The 20,071-nt window shown below is 55.0% G+C and overlaps 3 protein-coding genes across 3 annotated transcripts; 1 reads left to right on the forward strand and 2 right to left on the reverse strand.

Moving 5' to 3' along the window:
- Positions 1-277: 277 nt before the first annotated feature.
- Positions 278-1,353, reverse strand: GGS23DRAFT_610456 (uncharacterized protein; the record flags this gene model as incomplete). The annotated part of the gene is made up of 3 exons (XM_051520329.1): positions 278-798; positions 985-1,098; positions 1,243-1,353. The coding sequence occupies 3 exons, from the start codon at positions 1,351-1,353 to the stop codon at positions 517-519; spliced, it is 507 nt and encodes a 168-aa protein (XP_051371422.1). The 3' UTR covers positions 278-516.
- A 2,957-nt stretch (positions 1,354-4,310) lies between these two features.
- On the reverse strand, positions 4,311-11,511 carry GGS23DRAFT_88925 (Ion transport protein-domain-containing protein). The gene is made up of 5 exons (XM_051521375.1): positions 9,691-11,511; positions 7,242-9,620; positions 5,420-7,176; positions 5,277-5,366; positions 4,311-5,218 (listed from the first exon to the last, which is right to left on the reverse strand). Exons 1-5 carry the CDS (start codon positions 11,302-11,304, stop codon positions 4,723-4,725), a joined length of 6,336 nt encoding a protein of 2,111 aa, XP_051371423.1. The 5' UTR covers positions 11,305-11,511; the 3' UTR covers positions 4,311-4,722.
- A 2,583-nt stretch (positions 11,512-14,094) lies between these two features.
- GGS23DRAFT_89017 (uncharacterized protein) lies at positions 14,095-17,145 on the forward strand. The gene is made up of 5 exons (XM_051521378.1): positions 14,095-14,398; positions 14,497-14,591; positions 14,669-14,786; positions 14,846-14,953; positions 15,004-17,145. Exons 1-5 carry the CDS (start codon positions 14,219-14,221, stop codon positions 16,948-16,950), a joined length of 2,448 nt encoding a protein of 815 aa, XP_051371424.1. The 5' UTR covers positions 14,095-14,218; the 3' UTR covers positions 16,951-17,145.
- The last annotated feature ends 2,926 nt before the right edge of the window (positions 17,146-20,071 follow it).

Here is a 20,071-nt window from a genome sequence, read left to right on the forward strand (position 1 = left end):
TGAGCGATACGGGAATCTCGGTAATGTATATAAAAATAACGGCGCCAGTCGAGCTAACGACGGGTGTGAAATAGCACCGGAAAATGTAGAATAGAACCCCTGCGCCCCCTCCCCTACGCCATTAACCATGCCGCCGCCACCGTAATAGTAATAAGTTATCCCGCCATGGTAATATCGAATTCTGTCATGACTCCATCATCGTAGGATGCGTCCTCAGTCAACAAGTCCCCATCCCTGCATATCGTATTCGAAAGTCGTCATCGAAACTCCTTCGGGGGTCCCTCTTCCAAATATCTATCATTGCGCGCCACCTTCCAGCTTCCAGGCCCGTGAGGGGGAGTGTGTGTGTGTGTGAGTGAGTGAGCGGGTGAGTGAGTGGGTGGGTGAGTCTGTGTCAGGGCCTCCGAAGCCACAGTGATGGCACGATGGCCATTGGATCCAGAGCCCGCCAGCGCCACGTAGGACCGAAAAAAGGAACAAAGCCGACCCAGACCCGTAGGTCTAGCAGGTCTTTGTTTAAAAAATCCCTATCCGCTCTTCGACGCCGCCCCAGTAGACGATGGGTCGGGGCTCAAGTATGCTGAGCTCGGGGCCCGAGCGCCTCTTCTCCTCTTCCAGGTCGGCGATCGACGGCTGTCTGAATAGCACAGCGTTGATGGCGCTTACTGGCGACGAGGTGGTTGAGCTGTAAGAGGAGTAAGAGCTTGCCGAAGAGGTGGAAGCGGAAGAAGAGCGGCGGAAGGATGTGCGGATGCCGCTGGCCGAGAGGCGGGATCGGATAGCTTGGAGCCGGGAGATCTGCATTTTGCTTGTAATATGGAGGTGAGGGTTGAGCAAATTTTGAGGAAGTGAAAGGCGTCTCTAGCTAAAGACGAGCTTCAAGAGGTCGGCGGTAGAGAGTAGAATCCTGGGTGGAGACAGACGAATTAAGGAGAAATTGCGCGAAAAAAGGCTCAGCCGGTGAGTTGGAGAAGATTAACAAACGATAGGATTCGAAGCTGGCAAGGTAGTAAAAAGATTGACGGCCTTTTCCACTAGGGATTCGGGACAGAACGAAGGCGAGAAGCAGGCGACGATGGCGGCTAGGTGGACGAGGTCCTAGGCGAGGAGCGGTCGAGGAGGACACTATGGAAGAGTCTGGAGAGGAAGAAACGCAAGGCAGAGAGACGGATGTGGCCCGGCTAGTTTTAAGTAATATGTGCTCCGGCGGGCATGGCCACCTGTCTGGTGTTGAAGCATTACGTCGGGGCTGGGGATGAGACAGTGCGTGAGATGGGAACGCAAGGAGTCGATAAACACCTGATCCACTTCTTCATCGTCATGGGTCTGAAGGACTGGGGAGATTTCCTCCATGGGCACCTACAGACTACGTACATACGCATACATACACATTACATACACGTACATACCCACGTAGGATTATGGAGGTGTGTGTGGATGACGGGTGAAGGTGAGGGGGGTGAGGGATGGTGAGGGATGGTATGCTACGCTGCGGAGGTACTGCGTGGAACGCACACACGTAAGGAACCCGGCTCAGGGGCTGGGGGAGACGGGGCTTGCGAGTTTATGCGACATTGATTTCTCAGTGTGGCTGCACCGCGCAGTGAGCGATATGTCAGGGACCACGGGATGTATGTATGCGTGCTCGTATGAGGTCTTGATTGTATAACACATGCCGACACCACGTGGAAGCGAGTAAGTAGCAACAGGGTCGAGCAGCATTTACATAGGTATGAGTAGGTATATCCATACATACACACGCGCGTACACTGGACGGCTGCGACAGCGACGGGACGGGGGAGAAAGCAAGACACAGCGAGGCGAGGCAAGGCAAGGCACGAATATGGGAGAGCAAGAGAGACGAAGCGAGAGAGAGAGACCGAGAATGTTTCTAGCCACATCCCGAAAAGAAATCGAGTACGAGAGACGATGATAGTGAAACAAACTACCTACCTCGTTCTGGGCTCGGTTCGCATAACGGGAAGCTCGCTGTCTCGCAAGCCTGCAGGTGGGAATCGAGATATTGCGCCATGGTCGGTTTCGCTGTCTGAACGGGGTAAGGCGTACCAAACATTCTGAGGGGAATCGTGACTTGTGGCGGCCGCGTCTCCCGAAACAGGCAGAGGAGAGGGAAAGAGAGTTGAGTTGAGTTGTTGTGGTGTGTGATCGCCGGCCGGGATCAGGGCCGGGGCCAGGGGTAGTTGCGGACTGGGGGGGTTTGGTTCTTCTCGTCGGTGATTCAGAATCCCAGACTGTTGTTTCATTGCCCGGCACGACGACGCCGTCACTCCCATCAAGCACTTTTCCCTCTTTCTCCCTGTCTCTGTCTCCCCGCCCGCCCGCGCGCATAATGGGACGCACGCAAGCCTGCGCATTATCACCACTCCCATCACGAGATAGGTAATGCATACCATAGGTAGACGTGTGGACCACACAGACAACCCCCCACGCATACGCCACACATACACCGCACACACACACGCACGCACGCACGCACGCACACGACGCACAAACACATACGTAGACACACACGGCCGGCCCGGGAGAAGTAAAAATATCCACCGAAGGGAACCAGGCGCGCGGGCGAGGAGTAGGGGAGAATTATCCGTATGGTTACCAACGCGTACCGAGCGAACGATTCTGGAATTCTTTGCGAATATGCCGAAGAGACGCCCTCCGACTGGCTGCCGGTGGCCCCCCAGCCAACCTCGCCTAGCTACGTACGTAGGCGGCAAGTAGGTAAGAGAGCAGTATCCGTCCGCGTAGCTCGAAACGGAGTCTCGCTCGGCGCCGCCAGACGTGGGTGGCGGAGCGAATGCCATTACGATATAGGTAGTCCGCCGAGAGGAGACTAGGTAACAGCAGTCAGCAATGGGTCGGTCGGCCTACATACCGACGTAAAGAATAACAACGTCCGAACGCATCTGGGCGGAGAGGACAATGCTCCTCGTGCCCCTAGCGCCGGCTTGGGGGGTTCCGAGCAGAGAGCTAAGCCGTAGGGGTCGGTAAAGGTAGGTAGGTAGGTATGTAGAGAAAAGAAGCAGACAGAGACGCGATGCCACCTCGACGACATTGGATTTTGATTGCATTTTGGGGGGGGGGAGGGGAAGGGAGGGTATGTATATATTGGTACTAGGTATTAAACGCATTCTCATAGCCGTTACGAAGCTCGGTACTTACCTACCTCCCTCTATAATTATTACCTGCCTCTATGAAATGTGGGATTTAGGTAGGTAGCTATAGCAGGTATTATGCACCTAATATGAATACCTACCTAGGTATCTAGCCACAAATGCACGTACCTGACATCTAGGTATAATAGCCTCGAATTAAGTACCGTTCCTGAAAATCATCCCTCTTTTCCGTCTCACGCACTCCGGATTCAGGTTCCCTTAGGGTAGTAGTCCTCCCGTTCCGATTCCTTCAGGTCAGACACATTCCCTCGTCCATCCCGGACCCTTGGCAACGCCGCACCATCGGTTCGTAGCCGATCAAACGCCATCGCACAGGAACCGGGTCTGGTGTGTCACACCTCTCTCTCTCTCTCTCTCTTCCTCTTCCTCTCCCCCTCTCTCCCTCTGTCCTGCATACACACATATACACATACATCTTATATGCTATGTACCCTATATCTTGCAATATCTTCTATACTGCCATATGGTATATCCTTATCCAATATGCTACATAGACATATATAGTAGATAGCTGACCTGGAAAGCTCACAAGCCCGCCGTCGTCTGCGGTACGCAGATATAAGCACCCATAGGTATACACATCTACCCAGGGATAATATAAGAGGTAATACATATACCTGTGTATGAGTACATACTGCGCAAGTAGGGATGTCCGCAGGAGCCAACCGTTCGTGATTGAGAAACAGATATCGCCGTCGAAACATTGCCTCCTGTCCCCCCTACAGCCGCTGTTCGTAGTAAGCAAGTCGCCGTCTGGCACCTACATGCGGTCTCTAGCACGTGGTATATCTCGTCGCCCTCTTCACCTAACATAAGGGACCGCCCGTCGGCCCATAACAGTAGTGCCGGCCTTACACTACATATATGAACGCCTAGCCCACGTGTCGACGTATACGTAAAAGACAACACACATCGGCACGTTTCTTCCTATACGTAGAATCATAAGTTATCTACAGTATCTCATCTAGAGAAGGAAAAAGGGAACTCCCAACTTATAACCCCCCCCCCCTCCGATGAGTAAAAAAAAAGGGGGAAAAAAAAGGAGGGTTGGCAGAGTCCATAATGTCCCGTATGGCGTACCTTGGATCTATCCCCGCCGCTCTCTATTATGTAGATGATGCCCCAGGATACCTGCACCCTACACGCCTAAGGGAACTAGAGGAGACCGAGACCCTGCCGATTCTGTCGTGGTGTTTGATGCCGAATCCCACCCAACTCTGCCCCGCCAGTGCCGAGAACGCCTGCTGATATCGTCCCAAGCCGTTTGCCGCAAATCAATTCCGCCCCCCTTTCTTTTTTTTCATACACGTTGCCCGGAAAACCTTACCCCCTCCCCTTCCCCGCGGCGTTCGGCATATGGGATGCCCTGTACACAGATATATTCTCGATTATCTTAAGCCGTCGTTACGCTAGTCTAGTCTATAGCTACCCTTCTTATCATGTGGCGCATGTAGTAGTGGTGATGGTGATAGCGGCGGTGGTAACGGAGCTTACGTCACCTCGATCTCTCTTCTCCTCCCTTGCCGCCTCATCTAGGCCCCGGCCGCCGCACCGATCTTCGTATGGTCGCGCTTCGCCGGATGCTTTCCACCCACACGGAGTCGTCGAGTAATTCTCGCACCTGGGCCGGACTCACCGAGCTACCACGCCTGCTGTTTTCGCCCGAAGGTGGACCGGACTCCTGCAGCTCAAAGCTCAGGGCCGAATTGCGAGAATGATGCCCGGGCATCGAGGGCGTCGCCCGCGGCAGGCTCAAGGGATGCCTGTTGGAGGAGTCGTACGTCGATATGTCGGCGCTCGAAGACCAGCTTCGGTGTTGCGGCCGTGCCGCGTCGGCTACGGCGAGGAGATCCGACGAAGTGGTGATAGCAGGCGGGGCTGCCATTGTCGTGCGCTGTTGCGCCGCCCGCTGACGGTCATCCTCGTCGTCTACGAAGATATCCGGCACGTCCAGCTGCGGGATCGCCGTCATCCGTGCTGATCGCTTCTTCTCCAAGTGCCTCTTGAATTGCCGGGACCAGTACCTAGGAACCCGACGTTAGCAAAGACCATTTGCCACCTAATCGCAAGCTAGGAGCCTACACAGTGTCGAAGAAGCCGACGACGACCCTCCGGCGAACTTCTTCCTCTACTCGTTGTAGGCGCGCACGACGCCGTAGGAATTCCTCAAGTCTGCAAGGCTGTCAGATACCAGTTGCTCGGTTAGCAGCGGGACGGCGGCATACCTCAAGCTCTTACTGTCGCTGATAATGTTGTAGTGAGCCATTATCATGAGCACCATGGTGAAAGAGATACCCTGGACGGGGTCGGCCGAGACCATCACCTCCTCGTAGAAAATGTTGAACCGGCGGCGTCGTTCTCGGACTTTCCGCACGTCGATTTGGGCCAGTCTATCGTTCAGTCTTCGGATGTTCACTCCGCCTAGGCCGCTTGCAGAAGCGGTCGAGGCGTGTCTGGTGGGCGTCTCATCGTTTCGGATGTCCTCCAAGATCTGACGGATCGAGTCTTCCGAATCATAAATCCGCATCTCGAAGACGCCGGATAGTTCGCCCAATAGCCTTGGGAACGCATCCTTGCTGATGTAGCCCGATCCGTTCGGGTCGACGCTGCGCCACGCCTCTTTGAATCTCCGTATCTCGTCCCGATCGATGTGTGCCATTCCGCTCGAGCGCTGGTACACGTAACTGAAACTCTCGTAAATGAGCGAGATGAAGAGGTTGACGAAGATGTACATGCTGACGAGGTTCCAAGCAATAAACAGGAATCTAGCCCAGTTAGTACTGCCGCAGTCGCTGTTAAAAAAATCCGGGTCCTCAACGCAGAGTGGCGGCTCAATGTTTGCGTAGTCTTCCATGATCTGGTTCCAGCCCTCGCCCACACTCATCCGAAAGAGAAGCAGCAGCGCATTCGGGACCGTCCTGAAATTAATATTGACATTCTCGCTTTCCCCGAAGCGAGTCAGGCTGAAGGTCTGCGTCAGCGCGACAGCGAACATGAGAAAAAACACCAGCCAGGTAGCGAGCAGGTTAATAATTGTTGTCAGACTTGCTGCTGCCGTTTTGAAAAGTTGGTCTAGCGCGTCATTTCTCGGAATGAGGAGGAGGACGATGCTGACGAGGAAATATTTATGGAGCTGGGCTAGTGTCTGGTTCTGCTGCATCGTGATGATTGCCACCGAAGTGACTAGAGCGCCGCAGACGGATACCAACGAGAAGACGTCCCAGGTGCTTCTCCTGAAGCGCTTCCAGCCCAGGCCGACAATGCGAATGGTGACGTTGGCGACATAGATAAGCGTGAAGAGTAGGAAGATGATATCTCTCGTCATGGACCACTCGACTGGCTCGGGGTAATACTCCAACATTAGGAGAATTAGGTGAAGGACAAGCACAGCCGTTATCCCGGTATACCATCTGCCTCGCTTCTCGATCGCTCGCTTGTGGCACCACTTCTTCCACTTATTTTCCGAGTCATCGTACGAACTCCTCGACGGCGAAATCTGGCGTAAAAGCTTCCGCAACTCAAGCCAGGATCTCTGCTCTGCTGTAAGGAAGGCAACCCCGGTCTGTTCTGTGTAGTTTCGCATGAAGACGGAGATGAATAGGGTCAGCACGAAAACCGTAGCAAGTAGGTTGAATACCACAAAAAACATGGCATTGCCTTGGGCAGCCATGTCCTCGGGCTGGCTGCCACGACCAGTGATCGCTTGTGCGGCGAACGACACATCGGTCCAGCCCTCCTGAGAGACAATCTGGAAGAGAATGAATAACGAGGAAGCGAAGTCGTCGAAATTGAAGTAGGGGTTGCTTGCGACACGCGGGGCTAGCAGCGGCCAATCTGGGTTCGAGGGCGAGCTCTCATACTCGCCGAAGCAGTCGACAAGGCTGGTGAGGTCGCCGTCGTTACACTGTAAGAATTGGCCATGGAATAAGTTCACGGCGTAAATGGCGAATGGGATGAGTAACGACAACGAGACCAGAGCAGCCTAGATAAGTAGAATGTAGTTAGCGACCGAGATTTTTGCCAGCGATCAACATACAGTTGCCTTACGCTGATAATCTTCCACCCCGCCACTATGATTAGGGAATGGAAAGTGTCCCTTGCGCTGTTGCTGATATTGAGTAGACGGAGAGCCCTAAGCGCCTTGAAGGCACCGATGACCCTAGAGACGGTTCCGTCGCTGGCGAGGAGCGTGATCACGTTGATCCAGAGGGTGATGAGAACCACGCCATCTATGATGCCCCACGAGCTTCTATAGTAGGCATTCGGCGTGAAGAACCAACCATCCGCGATAATCTTGATCGCTGCCTCCACAGTGAAGAGTATCGCGAAACCGAGGTCGACCCAGACAAACCAGCTGGTATACCGATTTTCCGCATTGTGCGCTTCGAGGTATTCCTTCTGGTATAGGGGAGTGGTGATGCAGGCTAGAATCACCATGGCGATGATGGCCGCATATATAAATACTGTGAATGCATACCAAGCAATCTTATTTGGCTCTACACCCTCGAATCTCTCGTTGCCCCTTCCTGGCCCGACAAGCCGCTGACAGAGACGTCGGATAGGGTTCTTGGGCGTGAAAATATAGAGGGAGTTGTTGTAGGTAGGGTGGCGGGCGAGGTATTCCCGCTGGGCTTTGCGGCGTTCCGCGGTCGCAGATACAGCCTGACGAGCCATTTGTCGAGCGTCGAGAGTATCGTTAGGTCCATCGAAGCGTATGTTGGAGTAAAACGGATTCGGCTCCCGGCTTGTGAATAAGCCTCGGATTCTACTCCATACGGAGGAGAAAAACCCGGGCCGGACATCACCGCGCAGTGCATCATCTCGAGGCGACGAACCGTCGACAGCATCTTGGTTCAACTGTTCCATCGTATCGTCGAGAAATTCCCGCACAACCGCATCCTTCAACAGCATTTCCATCGTTGCCGGGCCGTAGTCCAGTGGATCTCTCCTTTTAGACCGCCCAAAGGAGAAAATGTCGGAGAGTGTAATGTTACTGCTCGCGTTGCTGCCCAGTTCCTTGCGCTGAAGAAAGGCTTTGACTTGCTCCAGTCGTTTTTCGTCCTCTGACACATCGAAGTTTTCTTGGATGACAGCAATGAACATGTTGACGAGAATAAAGTACGACATGATAAACCAGGAGATAAGGAATATCGCGCCGTACCAGGACGTCTTCCAAATCTCGGTATATGACGTCACATCGTATAGGATACTCGTCCAGCCTTCGCTGGACAATATCTGGTACATGCCGAGGAACGAATTGAAGACGTTGTAGAATGAAATCTTAACCAGCTCTCCGCTGTCGTCAACCAGCGGCAACTCGCCTCGGAAGAGCTGTACTGCCAGAATGGCCACGATAAAGGTGATCAAGAACACGAAGGCGATAAGATTCACGATACCAGAGGCATTTCCGAGGACAAGCACGATCAGCTTCCCCGTGATCGGTATGGCCAACACCACGCGATAGGACCTCAAAATCTGGAACAGCGTTAACCACGCGTACACTTGGCCGCTGTTAAAGATCGGAGGCAGAATGATGATCGTGTTTGCGACTGCGAGGAAAAGATCGAACATGTTTCGGGCGTTTCGGTGGAAGGCCTTCCAGTTCGCTGCAAACCTGATGGCGATTTCTATATCCAACAAGATCGTGACTACAACACTGTTTATGTTGATGAATCTGGCCCGTTTCACCGACATTTCCGAGCTTCGCCAAGCTTGGCAGGAGAGTTCGTACGCAATGATTAGCACCCAAAATATCCAGGTTGCGTTGTACAGTTTCTGCAGTAATGATACCCGCTGCGATCCCTCTTCTTGAGTGCCGGGGATCTGGAAGTCCTTATCCGCCGTGAAAGCGCTGGCCTTACTTTCCTCTCGGATGACTTGAAAAGAGGAAGTGATGACGGCAATAAGCAGGTTAGTCAGCCATAGCATCATGATCATGATACCGGCACCGAAAAACAGGGCAGCGGGAAGGAAATCCGAATAGGTCGTGTAATACATGAGGTCGGACCAAGTGTTGGCGCTCATAATCACGAAGACCAACTCCAGCGAGCTGATGATATTGTCGAAACTGACGGTGCCATTATACGGACTCGATTGTTCTAGGCAGATGGAATTCCGGGGGCAAATGTAACCCTTGGCAGACGACGACCCATTGGATAGATCGAGCAGGGAATTCGGGAATGAGCTTCTAACCCAGGGCATCTCCTGGCCGTTTTCGTTGAGATACCCGCCGCAGAATTGCATCTCGTTTCTGTAGGTAGCAGAGAAATTATCGGGCTGGGATGGATCACGCCATACACACGAGCGGCTCAGGCTCGACTTGAAGCTCTGGACGCCGATGATGGCGAAGAGGAGCCAAAAGAATCCTATGAGGAAAGACACACGAACGAGCAGTGGCGCGGCCTTTTTGAGACTTCGTAGTATGATCTAGATGGCACGTTAGAAAAAAGGGCGTGGGGCGATTTCGATACTTTACGAGGGACAACATGTAACTTACCGCCGTTCCGTTGGTAAGGGCCAGAAGGCGAACGATTCGAAGACAACTAAGCATTCGGAAGACGAAGATGTGGTATTTCATTTCAAGGCCAGTTACACTGAGAACGAAGGCGATCCAAAAAGACACGACCGCGATGAAGTCCAACCTGTTGAATCCATGTCGCAAAAAGGCTCGACGTGCGAGCTGCATCCTCTGCTGCTCTTCTATCGTCTCGGGCACGCTGCCATGCATCATGGTAAAGGAACGAGCAAATGTCGAAGGTCCGAAAGCCGGCTTCTGAGGGGCCTTGACGGATTTCTGGCGTTGGGGCCGGAAGACAGCATCGTATCGATCCGAGATAACAGCACGGATGCCTTTTTTTCGATCAATGGTGCTGTATTCCGCAGCGTTCAATATGAATCCGGAGACGATTATCCGAGCGACAGTTTCGAGGGAGAAGATTATGAAGAGGGACAAGAGGGCCCAGTTTATCCCTGAAGAGCTATCCCAGAACGGCGGTCGTTCGTTTCCGGGGAGATAGACGTTGTTCGCAGCCTCAACGGCGAGCAAGACAGCCTGAAGCACAATCAGGAGGAGCAGAAAGGGCTCCGTAAACGGGTGGACGAGCACGTCACAAAGCCTCCTCCTGATAACATTGTCGGGCCCGAATACACCCAGAGAGCGGCCTTTTAGGGGATTCGGCATCGGCCCTACGCGACGGGCAGGCAAAGCAGTCTCCGCGTAGGTGAATTCGGCGTCGCCCTTCTTTTCGGTCGACGACGGGTAGACCAAGGAAGGATACGAGGTATCGACCCCAATCTGGGTGGAGAGGTGACTTGGCGACACGCGGCCGTCAGCGCTCGGCGACCTGGATCTCGATCTCTGCCGTCTCTGCTGCTGCTCGAAAGAATCGGGATTCCCTTCGTTGCTGATGTTGACAACACGCTGAGACATAGCCCTAACAATGGACCCAGCTCTGTACAGAGCACCGGCAGTACTCGGCGCCCGCGAAGACCGATTGTCAGTCGGCGCGAGAGAATCCCCATAGCTTCGGTGCTTGCCCGGCCCGAAACCGGTTTCTAAATCGAACCCGAGCATCTGAGCAGACCGTTCGCGCGGGCGGGAATTGTCTATATCCGAGACAGTCTGGAAACTGTCTCTCGGTTGCGCCTCTTCTTGCGGGGTGGCTAGGGCACCAGATATAGGTTGCGCAGCAGATGTCAAGGGAGAGCTGTCGGATTCGAAGTAGTCGACGTGCGCCGTCTCGTCGTAGTATGGCGTGTGGTAAGAGTAAGGATGCGGGGCGGACGGCGTCGGCTGTGGAAAGGCCGCGGAAGGAGGGGTGATGTCGGGAGGCAGAGCGAACTGCAGAGCAGCGGCGTCTATCGGGGAATTGGGACTCGGCTCGGCATCGTTGTGGTGAGGGTGCTGGTGCTGCTGGTTCTGGAAACCGTCCCAGTACGTCGAGATAACGGGCAGGTTGCGATCCGCGAGGGAACTCCTGTGATCCCCCCCACCTTGTGGCTGGGCATCGTGTTGGTCTTGCTGTCTCGCGAGGTCCTGTAGAGGGATAGATTGAGTCGAGGGCGAGCCGTCCTGCTGCGAGTCCCGAGGCGAGGCCGCAGACCTATTCATGGTGAACTCGGGTAAGGCTAAGTAGTGTCATCCAGATGGCACTGATTAATCGGATATAGAGGTGGACAGGAAGCGATGAGCGCAATACGCAAGCGAGCGCGCCGGCAAAGGGGTCACAGTGACGATAGCAAATGGCATCACATGGGAATACACAATTCGTTTCGAGAATTGTATCGAGAAATTTAGGGGGGGGTGGGCTGCTGAGGGGGGGCGATCCTTCGAAGTCTTGAAGGTATCGGAAGAGGTCGAAGAAGTGATTTCAAGGGACCAAAGATGCAGTCAGATTCGAATGGGAGCACATTAGCCGGGACGCGTGAGTCGAAGGTACACAGGCGAGAGAGAAAGGTAGAGAGAGAAAAAGAGAGAGAGAGAGAGAGAGAAAGAAAGAGAGGACAGGCAATTGATAAGAGGACGTCAGCGTTGCTCGGTTTCTACGGTGTATCGACCCTTTGCGGCCCTCAAGCTATTCTCGAAACTGGCTGGTTTGCTGATCTGCCGGTTTACCGTCGCGAGCGATACACTGTTACAGAAACGAACACGCATGGGTCTATAAAAAGGCGATTCAAAAAACGAGGGTGAAGGAAGAGTAAAAAGAGAGAGAGAGAGGGAGAGAGGGAGAGACACGGGAATGTCCTCTCCAAGCTGCCTGGGTTTCTCAATCTGTTCTAAGATAGGTAGGCATGAAGGTGAACAATTGCGTTGCAGCTGCCGTGCTGACCTGCATCGACGATGTAGGTACGTCTCTCCCTCTTCTTTCCCTCTCTCCCACACTCTCTCGGAGTCTCTTTTTATAATGTACCGCGTGCGTATTCAGGTACTTTCTATTAGTGCTAAGTTTGGCTGCAATAGCGTGTACCTCCTGCCGTATATGTACCTATAGCTGGCCAGGTACTCCCGAGCGCCGGCGCCTGGGGTGACGAAAGCAGGGCTCAGCCTCTTTCCAGCCTGCCGGCCTACTACGGTTAGGGATCCATTGGACGCGAAACAACGCAGCCAATCAGCCGACGGTATGTAACGGATAACCCACACTAGGCCCTAGGATCAGGTACCCGTATCCGTACCCTTTGCTAGTTATCGCAGCAAGATGTCCTCCATTCGCGTTAACAGCGAGTACTAATCCCGAGTAGCCGTCTTCCCGCTTTTCTGCAGGTCAATGCCTCCTCCCGCACCTCCAGTGGGCATCGCCAGAGGCGTATATAATATGCCATACGCACACTGCTACGCACAGGACACCTTCAGGGGCTGGCGTGTCGCCCGAGTTTACACGTAGATAGCCTCCAAAGGCAGCTGGTATAACATACATTAGACACCTACATACCTCCTTACCTGTAGGTACACACCGGACGGTGTCCGCAAGGGAGGGGAGGCGAATGTACGAGAGGAGGGGTACGTAAGAAATGGGGGCAGTACTGCGCGGTACGTCCATACCTTAGGCAAGTAGGTACTTTTGGCTGGAACCTGGGTCTATTCCACAGCTATTCCAGGCCGCATGCATAAACTGGAGGCTCCTCCTGCGCAGGGACGAGCAGGACCAGAGAGCAGGAACCCAGCCCGGCTCGTTTAGTATGCGAGTCGAGCATACGAGTGGGAATCCCTAATTGACCCTCTTCCTATCCTATCTATACCGATATCGAGGCAGATTTACCCTAGGCGGCACTGGGGCGTCTCCGTGTCCGATTACTTAGACGCGCAAGTAAGGGTCATATATGATAGACTTCGGTACCTGCCTGCCCTACTTGACGAGAGGCACCTGGCACTGTACCAATAAGTGCCTGAGGTATGCAGTTAGAGGTACCTAACCTTATCTAGGTAGGCACTTCTTCTCTCTCTCCCTCCTTCTGGCCGTGCCTCCATTTACACGTACAACAGGACGTACCTTTCTTAGGTCTACCTAGTACTTAAGGTACCTGTAGGCCTAGGGGGTGTACCTACACGATGCATAAAGTGCGTGGAGTTGAAGGTACATACTGTTAAGGACCATGGAACCTAACGGGCAGGTGGCTACCTAGACATCTGAGGTACCTCCTACATCCATCGACAATGCTGTACGGAATGTAGGTTGAGGTACCTAATATACCTGTTTTCTATAAGGGCTGTATACTCATAGGTACATTGGTGGATGTTGTTGTTCCAAGGTTGGTAGACTCGCCGGTTTGGGTACCTTAGGTACCTCCTACCTGATGTAGATAAGCCGCCTTGCCTCGTGCTTATCAGGAGGTAATCAGCGGATCGCGGCGCGTCTATGTACCTTGATGTACATATACCTACATTCACATGACATACATACTTCTGAAGATGTACCAGTTCAGTAAGCTACCTATTTGACGCAGAGGTTGCGTCGCGTGTAAAAAAAAAGTCTAGATGTCAAAGACAAACGCCCGAATCGCGCCCAGGATTTCCTCTCTCTCCAAAAATACCTACACGGTTGACACCCACCTTACTACCTCATACCTCCTACATACACGCATCCGTACCTCGCCCACACCCTACCCTCGCTTGATCTCGCATCGCCCAAACTGCCGAAGGTAGGCAGCTGTACGCCGACGCCTTCGACCATAGAATCCGCAACAGGGACCGCCTTATTGCGAGCTGCCCTCTGCCCGATATAATACATTAGGTACAACTCGCGGGAGGGGATCTCACATTGGAGCTCTCGGCCTATCATTTCCTCGACATGAAATATCGCCTTCCATAGGCGTTTATCTTTGACTTCTCTTGACCTGGAACCGTACTCACCTCCGCCCTACCTCTTCCTTTGTCGCGCCTCGTCAGACACGTCGACTGACCGACCTGCTGCCTTCTCCCTCCCTGCCGCCAGCCTACGCCCACCTCGCTCCGAGAACTCGCTACAACGGATCCCTTGCACGTCTTCCCGACGCGCCCAGATCGTAGACGAGCAAGAATCGCCGCCATCATGGCCTCGTCGCGGAAACGCACAAGGCGCGACAATGAACCCGAACCTGACGCGCCAGAGCCCCCCAAGGAATCGTCCCTGCTCCAGCGCGTCAGAAATACCTGGCAGTTCGCCAACCTGTTCCAGTGGATCTACCTGTTTGGCAAGGTGGTCAAGATTGACGAGAATATTGACGTAGATGTAGGTGCCCTCCTCCATCCCGAAGCTCTAGTCACCACGTCGACGCGGGTACGGTATGCATATCCACCGCTTGCGCTAACGTCTATCTGCTCCCGTAGGACTTGGAAGCCGAGTTTCTGAAGCCTCGTTCGCCCGTCTTGGTCGGTATCGGCCTTGCTCTGCTCAAATTCGTGTCGTCGCACCGCGGCCTAACGTATGCTCCCTCTCCCCCGCCTGCCCTCCCCTCTCGGACGCCTAGCCCATAGAGTGATGGTATTGACCGCGTCCAAGTCCGGATCTTTTCGATGAGTATACGCGACGGCAGTACGCCGCTAGAGCGCCCGACCGCAATCCTTTTGGTACGGCCGAGACGCCAGCCAAGTTTGTCGATTTTGACGTGTTCACAAAGGTTTGTTATCACGCGGAATGGGTTGAGGATGCCGCTAAGATGCCAACCCCCAATCGCAGATCAAGGTCCTACACCAACTCACACAGTGGGTTATGTTGCACCCCGAACGAATCCGCGAGAAAATGGACGAGCAAAAGCCCAGCGACCAAACCGAATGGGTGCGGATAGTAGTCCCCTTCATTCGATTCCCGATAGGGGAGAGCTAATAATCTGGTAGAGAATCGAGCCCTCCGGGTGGGACTGCGACGACCGCACGTACTATATCTTAGATGACAATAGGATATACCGTATGACAGATGCCCCACCTACGCATGCGCCTTGGAAGCCGAAGAAAAACACCAAGAAGGCGAAGGCCGCGGCGAGAGCCGCCAAACGACGCCGCGTCTCGCGATCTACAGCGCAGAACGGCGGAGACGTGGACGACGGCCCTACTTCAGACGCCGATCAGGCCCCCGAGCCCGAAGATGATGGCCTTGGAGGAGCGAAGTGGGAATGTGTCGCCACAAACCTCGCAGAAGTGCGGGGGTTTCTAGCTACGATCCAGAAGACGCGAGACGAAAATGAGAAAGTCCTCAGAGGTACCATCGAAAATCACCTTCTTCCTATCCTCGAGAAGCAGGAAGAGAGTCGGAAGCGAAAAGCGCTACAAAAGGAGAAGGAGCTTCTTAACCTCGAAAAGATGGCGCACGCCAAACGATCCAGCCGCCTGGCTAACAAGGCCGAGCAGCAGCGACTAGAGCAGCAGGCTAAAGAAGAAGAGCAGAAGCGCCGCATGGAAGAGATCGCATTCCGCAAAGAGGAACAAAAAAGGCTCAAGATGGAGAAAGAGCGCGACAACCGGATGATGTCTCGGGAGCAGCGGCTGCGAGAACGGGAGGTCCGACGAGTGCAGCACGAAGAGGAGCTAGCTCAGCTTTCCGAAGACAGCAAGAATCTGAGCAGTGGGACTGGCCGATTGTCCGAAAGGCGGCTGAAGGCAGAAATCGAGAAGAATAAACAAGCCCTGCAAGAGCTCGAAGAGGAAGAGGAGGACTGGATCTTCGACTGCATTTGCGGTGTGTACGGCCAGGTCGACGACGGCACCCATAGTGTCGCCTGTGAGAGGTGTAATGTCTGGCAGCATAGCATGTGTGTCGGCATCAGCGAAGAGGAGGCTGACCGCGACGACTTCCATTTCGTCTGCAAGAGCTGCGATCCGAAGAATTCGTCACGAGGCGCAACGCCGAAGCCGACCGTGATCAAGTTCAAAAGGAACCGACTTGGTTCTCCTTCGCGCCCTACCGCGAAGCCGGACGACCCAACCGCCCCCGACCCACCCCGATTCGCGCAGCGCTCTCATGTCGCGGTCGAGATACCCACAAACTCTCTCCCACACCCATCGAATGGCCCGAGCCCAGTCCAGCAATCTGCGACGGCCAACCACTCCCCATTTGACGCAGCTGCCCAGCCGTTGATCCCCGTCAAACAAGCAGGCCAGCCTAGCGCTCCCTTGCCCTCTTCGCCGCACCCAAACGGCGAGGGACCCCATCCGTTCTCCTCGCCACACCCAAATCTGTCGCCTCCGGAGCAGTCGCCTAATAAGGCCAGAGCCTATTCGACCATGTTCAACCAATCCTCGCCAATATCCAAGCCTCGCCTGGGCGAGATCAAGATACCACAGAAGGGCGTGTTCCATGTTTCGCCGAAGTCCAACGGTGCTGCGCAGTCGACTTCTTTGAGCGGCCTCGCGCCTCGTCTAGACACTCAGGCGCCCGCTACCGCCCCAAGACCTGATTCGCCCGTGAAGCAGCCCCTGGACGCGGCGAGCAGCAGCTTCTCAGCTCCTTCGCCGTCTGCTGCGTCCCTCTCTGCCTCGGCACGGCCTCCGAGTCGCGACGGCGGTAGCCAACATGCCGCACTCGCTACGCCGCAACTGAACAAACTCGACCAAGCAAGGTCGAGGCTTGACCTATCGCCGACCCTTCGACCAACGGAGAATGGGATTTCGCCGCTCAAGAGGTCACCGCCACCTAGTCAACATTCGGGTAGCGGTGTGTCATCGACGCCGGTTCCCGCAATCCTCCCGCCTGTAACGGCTCTCTCTCCGTCACCTTCGCAGCAGATCCTGACCCCCCCAATCAAGCCAGCGTCCCCACACTCGAACAGCTTCGTCGGAGATGCGTAATGTGAAAAGGAATTTCGACAAGGGTCAATGGAGTTGTCTGCGGCCGACTCGAGAACACTAGGGGAATCGAGAAGGAGAATAACGCGATAACACGCGGCGCACGGGGACAGAACAGGCCGTATTCCGGTTCTGACCCGACACTACGACTGCTACTACACGGGAGATACGCTAGGGCAAGAGGAATCCTAGGCATAACTTCCTCTTGGGTACTGGGGACTTTGGCGGCAGGTTGTTTCAATATTGCAATAAGTAATGGACACGGGGCGGTACGGAATATCTGACTACCGGATTGCTCCCGATGAGCGAGGCAGATGGCCGTGTTGATCGTAGTCAACACTTCGGCTGACAGGCGTGGGGGAGCTAGAAGGACCCATCGGGAGCTCTCGATCGATGGTCGTAGACAATTGCATGAGAAATGATGCATTCCACGGCGTGGTATTGTGGTATACCAAGGGCCGCAGTGGGTACATAGATCGAAGAGAGAGTGTAGGTTATTGTGCGCTCCGGCACACTCGAACGACGGACGACACCGCCGATACTACTATATTATTATTCCTTTTATTTGCTCTTTGCGTAGCACTGGGCAAACGGGACAATATGGAGTCGGGTCCGCACTGAGTTCTCTACCAGGGGATTTCCACGTTTATCCGGGCCGGTTCCCTGACTCGGGTCTACTCACATTATACTGGGCATACATTTGCATATACACACATGTATACCTACACTCATCAACAACTACTGCTCATGCTGCTGCAATGGAAGCTCGGAGAAGGCCGAGGTAAAATCACGGCACCTGATGGCTGACCACCTTGGGTACTTCCCAACTTGTGACACATAGCAAGTCCTCTAGCAGTCAGCGCCGCGCTGAGCGTAGAGTCGCCGTATACGCCCTCGCATATGCTAGATAACATAATGACAACTCGTCAGCTTGAATTTCGCATCCGACTCCTCAGCTTGACCTGTCGATCGTTGGCTCGCAGTCACTAGTTCTATGGGTAGCGACGCTGCCCATTTACATATACCTAAGACTAAGGAGGGCGTCTAGTTCGGCAGTCGCCTCAGGTTGGGTGGCGGGCAGTGGGCGAGCACACCGACTCCAGACTGTCTCGTCGGCAGGCGGCAGACGCGTATGCGCAGGAGTTCGCAGCTAGGGCGGATGTAGGCAGGCGTGCTTCCGGCGGTAGGATAAGTTCCGGGAGCCGGGGACAGGCGCCTTCATCTAGATTTATCCAGGACCGACGAGGCGACCAGCTGACGACCACTACTTAACTACCTACACCACACAACTGCGCAGCACACGAAATACCACGCGCATGCGTACCTAACCCGTGCGACCCAGGTAAACCCCCCCCCCCCCCCGGCTGCGATTGGGCGAGGCGAAGGTTGCAATTCCGCCCAAGTTGAGCTGTCACGCAGGTCCCAACCGTTCGCACGAACTGCTGGCCAGAGCGCCGAGACAGGACGGCCAGAAAACCGGTGTGAGTGGGGATGCCGCCGCGAGCAGAGCGGTGGTTACCTGGATGGTCTCCCGCGCCTTGCGACGCTCTCACGCCCGACAAGCATGAGGGCGAACCAGCGGCGCGGCGCGGCACGAGGCTCTCAGGTAAGGTCGACGTCGAAAGAGCGCGACTAGGTAGGTACTTAGAATGGGTGGGTACTACGAGGCAGCATAGAGCAAAAAGAACAGCGACCCGCGGGTATCTGATATAGGATGAGTAATTTCATTGTTGCGGCTCTGCGCTGCTCTACGTCGCGACGAAGTAAGACAGCACATTACAAGGGAAATGAAAAAAGAGACGGGACGAAGAGGATTGGGGGGGGAGGGGGGTCCAAGAAGGCCACGCCCACGCGAATACCCTCAAAGACAAGCAAGCCTCGAGGCCAGGCGACGAAAGAAAGGGCGAGAGGAACACAAGCCGGACCCTCAACACAGGGGTTTGTATATAGGTACACACTGCGGCACACGAAATGCGCCGCGCGCTCGCTCGCGCGTCTGCTTCACTCTGCCACGACGCCTAATCTGCCACACCCAAAAAGGCCTAACAGACGACGATACGCTATTCGGCTGCAGATGTTAGCCCAGGACGTGGTTCTCCGTCGCTTTCTCCCGCAAATCTATGTTCGTCGCTGTCCCTCCCTTGCCTACAGGCGCGGACGTATCGCGCGTCAGTTCTCAATAGTGAGCCCCCCCCTGGCCCTCTCCCCCTTAGCAGCCCTTGCAGGACTGACGTTCAAACAGCCAGCAGCACTAATGCAGACGCCCGCCGTTCACGCAGGGGTACCGCCGCAAACAAATTGCCCGGGCACGATCAGGTAGCCATACGCCTCTACAGTCAGCGAAGGAACGGCACCGGCGGCAGTCGACGAGCTGGCGCTGCGGCCGGGGTCTACCTCGCACATTGGCTGCCCAGGCCGGTACCCACTAGATCTGCTCCTCCCAAGAGCGGCAGAAACACCCCCAGGACGACGTCGACCCTGTGGCACGGAGCTCCCGGGGAGAGCCTAGGGGAGGGGGGAGATAACTCGGGTCGGGATCTCCTCACACGTCCTGTTAGCTAGGCTGATCTGACGCCTCCCTCCCCCCTCCCGTCAGCGCGCCTCCCGGGCCATGAACGCAGATGGCGACTAGGCAGTATTCCCGTCCTACGAGGTAGGGGAATGGGCGGGAGGGGGAAGAGGGGGGGGGCAGAACGAATTCGGGGTCATGTGTCTGCATTAGGATGGCTCCCCCCAGCCAGAGAGGGAGATCAAAGGAATGCTGGCGCGATCTGTGCTCGCCACTGAAGAACCCGTGTGTGTTGGAAGCACGTTTTCGGTACTCTCGCCCAGGAACCAGCATTCCAAGGCCCTCCCGCCGACCAACAACAGCCACAGGTAACACTCCATAATCCCGAGCCTCTGGGAGAGGCCCGCACCCAGTCGCCGTTCCCAGTGGAGGCGACACGTAGCGTGAAATCCGAGATGCGCCCAACCCGAGATCCTGCAGCCGATGTGGCGAGACACACTGACTGGCCTCGCCAGCAACCGCGTCGGTTCAGCTCCCGATCTCCTGCCGCCTCTCCCATGCCATATGCCCACCACACACAGCAGCTTCATAGAGCACAGTGTCGTCGTCGCCGCC

This window comes from Durotheca rogersii, assembly GCF_024521655.1.
Source record: "Durotheca rogersii strain YMJ 92031201 chromosome Unknown GGS23scaffold_12, whole genome shotgun sequence".
NCBI lineage: Eukaryota > Fungi > Ascomycota > Sordariomycetes > Xylariales > Xylariaceae > Durotheca > Durotheca rogersii.